The sequence below is a fragment of the Leucopleurus acutus genome (genome assembly GCF_964270905.1).
Source record: "Leucopleurus acutus genome assembly, chromosome: 3".
Classification (NCBI taxonomy): Eukaryota; Metazoa; Chordata; class Mammalia; order Artiodactyla; family Delphinidae; genus Leucopleurus; species Leucopleurus acutus.
This window is the reverse complement of record NC_139145.1, coordinates 175949019-175954082: the sequence shown is the minus strand read 5'-3', so window position 1 is coordinate 175954082 and position 5064 is coordinate 175949019. Positions and strand designations below refer to the sequence as shown.

Sequence of the window (5064 nt, the reverse complement as noted above, 5' to 3'; positions counted from 1 at the left end):
GGCTTCTTGCCAGTGTGCTGTCTGTTAATACACACGTTAATCAGTTCGCTGTGTGACGAGACTTACTGTCTAGTAGGTAGCGGCGCTCAGTGCACAGTTTTTGAATTAATAAAGTCGAGTGTTAACAATCGTTAGTCATTGCCCCTTACGATAATGCAGATTACATTTATTTTTCCACTGGCTGAGAGAATTTTCACTCTGAGTTACTTCTGGAATAAATACCCGGGGTGGCTCTTCCCAAGAGCAGACCCAAGTGCCCTGTGCTGTCCTTGCCCTGATTACACAGTGGTCACCACAGGGGCAGGCAGGGCCTTCGGTCGCTGGGGACACCTGTGCGATGGTGGGCCCCAAGCTGAATGCCAGATGCCACCATGTTCCAGCGGGGCCAGGATGTGCTGGGAGGTGTGGTGAGGGCCACGTCCCGGTGGGTGGGCGGTGGTGTCCACACCGGCACCTAGGGGAGGGTCACCTCCAGGTCACTGGGCGAAAGGCTAGCAGGCACCCACACCGAAGGCCAGTGCCTGCCTCTTGATCACGCTGCCACGTGCCCGGCGGGGGAAGTGGGTGCACCAGGACGGACAGCCTGCGGCCCACGCCGGAAGGCAGCTTCACCTTGTCAGGCCGTGGCAGACTCACCGAGTCTTGGGGCGGTTCTCCCTATACACTGCCGTTCAGTCGAAAAGCGTCTTTCAAGTCCGGAAGTTTCCAACTCTCAGTTTTACTCAGCGGGTTTCCAAAAAGCAGGGGGGAGGGGCGCCTGACCCTGTGTGTCTGTCGCACTGCCTGGCGTGCTGTCCCCCTGCACCTGCCCACGTACGGTCCACGCTGCCGTAACAAGGACACCCCACGACGGAGCCCGGAAGCAGGGGTTTCTTCCTTTCCCGAGGAAGTCAGTTGGGGCTGGGGGACAACACGGGGCTTCCAGCTGCCCTGTGCACCCTCCTGCGTGGGCAGCCAATGTGGGAAGAGTGGAGGTGGGGCACCTAAGCAGACGTGGCTGTCCCGATGAGGCGACGCCACGTGGAGACGGGGTTGTGAAGCTGCTACCCGCCTAGGAGCACCAGAGGCTGAAGCGGCCCGAGGTGGCGCGGCCCTGCCCTCACCTGATGCCGATTCCCTGCAGTAAGTGGTGTTTGAAGCCACCTGCTTTGTGATACTTTCTTATCCCAGGGAGCGAGGGGAGCCGCAGGAAAGAGCCCCCTCCTTGCTGGAGTCTGTGCTTTCCACCAACATGGAAAGGGCTGTAAATTTACTGGGTAGGCTCCTCTTGGAAACAGTGTCTGTGGACTCCACTTGGACTTGCTGTTTTCTTTTTATAGTAAAATTAAAAATTCTAACTATTAAAATCAAAGGCTGTCTCTGGCAGGGAGGCCCCAAGGATGACCTGCAGGAGATGACCCACAGCCCCGGGCGGCTCCACCTGGGGGACGGGGTCTGCCCACTGGCTGCCTCCCCCACCAGCCTCCTCTCAAGCCTGCAGAGCCGCCTCCTTGCCCCCCAGGCTCTGGACCCCGCTGTCCCCACCCACCTCTTTCCAGCCCCAGGCCCATGCCTGGGACAGGTGCTTGGTCCTCCCACTCTGGCCGGGTGGGCTGCCCCTGCCGCAGAAGCCAGAGAGTGGTGCATGTCCAGGCTCTGCTGAGGAGGGACTGGCTCCCAGGGCCCAGGCCGTGCCACAGCCTGTGCACTACCCCTGAGCCTAACGCGCATGCGGGCACACACGTACGCACGCACGCACAGGCACGTACGCGTTAATTTCAGGGCCAGAATACAGTCTGCCTGCCGAAGACGGCTTCTTAAAGCCTCCTTGATATGAACTCTCACTTGTGAACAAAGTTTTCTCCCAAACGCCTTGAAACATTTTTAATGGACTTGATCAAGCAGGTGTCGTAGGGTCTGTGGTGGGCGCTGCCCAGACGCTGCCGACAGCACGTGGGGCAGGACTTCGATAAGGCACGTGGATTGTGATTCGGGTCACACAAAGCTTGCTTGACTAGACTACATTCACAAGACTACATTCACAAAACTAGCATTCACAGTCTTCACCACTCATAGCTTAAAATGCATTCCAATTCCAGTTTCAGTGCAATTTCTCCATTAAATCTCCTTTAACAATAGAGATCGATAATAGTACACAGTATGCGAGCACTGTAACTACAGAGGTGAGAGTGACTCCTAAATTTGTGTACTTTCTGGTCTACCACAAAGTAGGCCAAAGTTCGGTATTAAATAAATAAGAATTCTTTCCTAATAAAAAATTTTACAAGTTTTCCTAAGGAAATACATTCATAAGACTGTTTACATTCTGTTTTACAATGACAAGAACAGCTAGGATTCTCATTTATGAAATGTATCCGCAGTACTAGGGTTTATAACACCGTGTCACAGACCAAACACCGTCTTTCAGGTTGAAATGTCCGGCCTGGAACCTTCACTCCACGATGCTGCACTCAGCTTGTGCCAGTCACAGAGAGCCTGCCTCCCATTCCCAGAAAACACCAGCTGCGGAGCCAGCCCAGGAGAGGTTGGCCACCTGCAGGCTTACTGTCTACCGTGTCGAGTGGCCGTCCAGAGCTGCTCTTCCCGGCTCAGCCTCTGGCCCTGCAGCCGGGAATCAGATCTGGGTCCAGCGGTCCAGGGGAGTTGTTAAGGCAGCTGGAGATGCTGGGCTGGCTGGGCTGTGGAGTCTGGACCAGCCAGCCTGCTCTGGGTGAACCACTCCTGCAGCGAGTGGACGGAGCATGTGCCTTGGTCTGTGCGTCAGACAAATGGCTGGCCTTTGTGCTCACAGAGTGGGCCAAAATGGCTGCGAGTGTGGGGACAAGTACTGCAAACCGTGTGTCACTCCTGTCCTGGTGACGGCTGAGCGAGCGGCTCACGTGGTGAGCAGATCTGCACATCAGCCTACAGACCCAGAAGCCACCATACTGAGACTGGGGTGTCTGCGGGGCGAGGGCTGGGCTCTGGGAATCTCAGCACAAAAAGGATGAGCAAAGGGGAACGTTTCTGCGGTTGTACCTACAGTCCCTAAGGTGACAGGTGGTTCAAAGACCTGGTGAGTGGACACGAAGATATCCCGCATCCCACCCTGGAGTCGGGGCTGCCCCAAGGTGAGAAGCCTGGGGGCTTTGGGAGAGGCCAGCCTGGCCTGGAGTCCTGGGTGGGTATCACAGTGGGCAAATCTCATCTGGTTTGGGTCTCAGTTTCCCCAGCAGTGATGAGAATGGACACCGGTGGCAAGAACTCAAGCACAGACTGTCCCTGAGTCAGGGGTGACTGTGGAAACAGTAACACACAAGTGCCGGCTCAGTTCAAATCCAGGACGGGACAGAGGGCCCACAATGGAGTCTCCCGGCAAGGGCACCTGCCCAGGCCTCCCAGAAGGTGGAGGAGGCTCACGGCCCACTTCCTGGCCCGCAGCGGCCTCTCTGCAGGAACCCTATGCAATGCCGAGGTTCAGGCCTTGCTGCACATCTGGTCCCCGGGGAGTCCAGCTCCTGTCCACCCCAGCACCCAAGTGGATGGGTGAGTGTCCAGGGCTACTCCAGGCGACCGGAAGACCCCTTGGGAGTGAGGCCATGGAGGGCACGACCCCAGGCGACACGGCCATGGGAGCAGATCCCCGGATGGGCGGCTATGGCGGGGTAGAGACCCCTGGAAGGCGAGGTCGTGAGGGTCGAGGTTATCGCCTGGGGCGAGGTAATGGGTGCAGATCCCGGGAAAGCCGCCGTGATGAGGGCGGAGATCCCCCGAGGGGCACGGCCATGTGGGGGGGTGGAGACCCCATGGGGGCGCGGCCGTGGGGGAAGGGGGCGGAAACCCCAGGGGGGCGCGGCCGTGGGGCACACCCCGGGGGCGAAGTCGTGCGTGCAGACCCCTGGTGGGTGGCCATCACAGCGGCGTTTCCTCCTGCTCCAGCGCGTGCGGCGGCGCGTAGCACGACGGCTGCAGCGAAGACAGCTTGAGCAACGCGGGGCGGCGGCGCGCGCGGGGCCGCTGGAAAGAGCGCCGGCTATGCACGCGGCGCGCCGCCGCCGACCGCGCGTGCGCGCCAGGTAGCCCGCGGCGCTCTGGCCCCGTCCCCGGAGCAGGCCCGGCTCCCGTATCGGGGTCGGGCGGCGCAGTGGGCGGGGCGTTCGCGGGGCTGGGCGGGGCCGGGCTCGGGGCGCGCACGCGCGGGGTCTTTTCGGCGGCGGGCTGGGTCTCGCGCGGGGACGAGCGTCCGGTCAGCGGCGCGTCGGAGCCGGTGTCACCTGCGGGAGAAGCCGGCGTGAGCGCGCGGCAGCGCGGCGCCCCCAGCCCAGGCGGGACCGGGGACCACACCCCAGGCCCGAGGAGGGTGCGAGGCCCGGAGGCGAAGCCGCGGGAAGAAGACTGCCCCAGAGGCGCCGGCCCTCGGGGAGCCCCCCTGCGCTGCCCTCGGTGTGAGGGTCTCTCCTGGACTCACTTCTGTCGGGCAGTGGGCTCTCCAGGGCCGCGGGCCTTCAGGGAGAAGAGCACCTTCCCCTTCCCTGTGCCCCCCCGCTCTGAGCTCACGCTCTCCTAAGCGACAGCCTAAAACAGTCGCGTCCTTCGACAGCAGTGATCCCCCACCCCGCTCGGTTGGAGAAGCAGGAAGTCAGATGGGTCTTTTAAGAAACGTGCGCTGGAACAAGAGGCTTGTGAGAACAGGCTTAGAAGGAGGCAGGCAGCTGCCGGAGAGAGTGTGCGGAAGCGCAGGTCCCGGCGGGAGGAGGCGGGCGCTGCGAGAGGAGCAGAGGAGAGAGGCGGGGTTAGAGGGACCAGTTACATGAGTGTGGAGTTGGGCGGGGCGTGGGGCTGCCCCTCGGCGCCGTCGGCCAGCAGGAAGGAGTCCACGGACTTGCCGCTGAGGCGGAAGGGTGCCAGGCGGTGGAAGTTGCTGGGAGAGTGGGGGATCTGCACGCGGGCCCTCTGGGAGGGCACCACCGTCTCCCCAGGAGACAGCCAGGGTGGCACCGCAGAGAGGATGCCGGGGTCCTCGTCCGGGGAGAACACGGGGTTGTCAATTCCTAGGAGAAAGGGCAGCGGCTCATCAGCTCCCCA

At 61.2% G+C, this 5064-nt stretch overlaps 1 protein-coding gene across 1 annotated transcript in view; it reads right to left on the bottom strand.

Annotated features, from left to right (window-relative positions):
• Positions 1–4785: 4785 nt before the first annotated feature.
• Positions 4786–5064, bottom strand: part of SLC9A3 (solute carrier family 9 member A3) — a gene marked incomplete at both ends in the record, with an annotated part of 36686 nt that continues 36407 nt past the window's right edge. The window contains one exon of the mRNA XM_082835142.1: positions 4786–5030. Coding sequence (XP_082691268.1) covers positions 4786–5030 — 245 coding nt within the window. The remainder of the gene's footprint in view (positions 5031–5064) is intronic.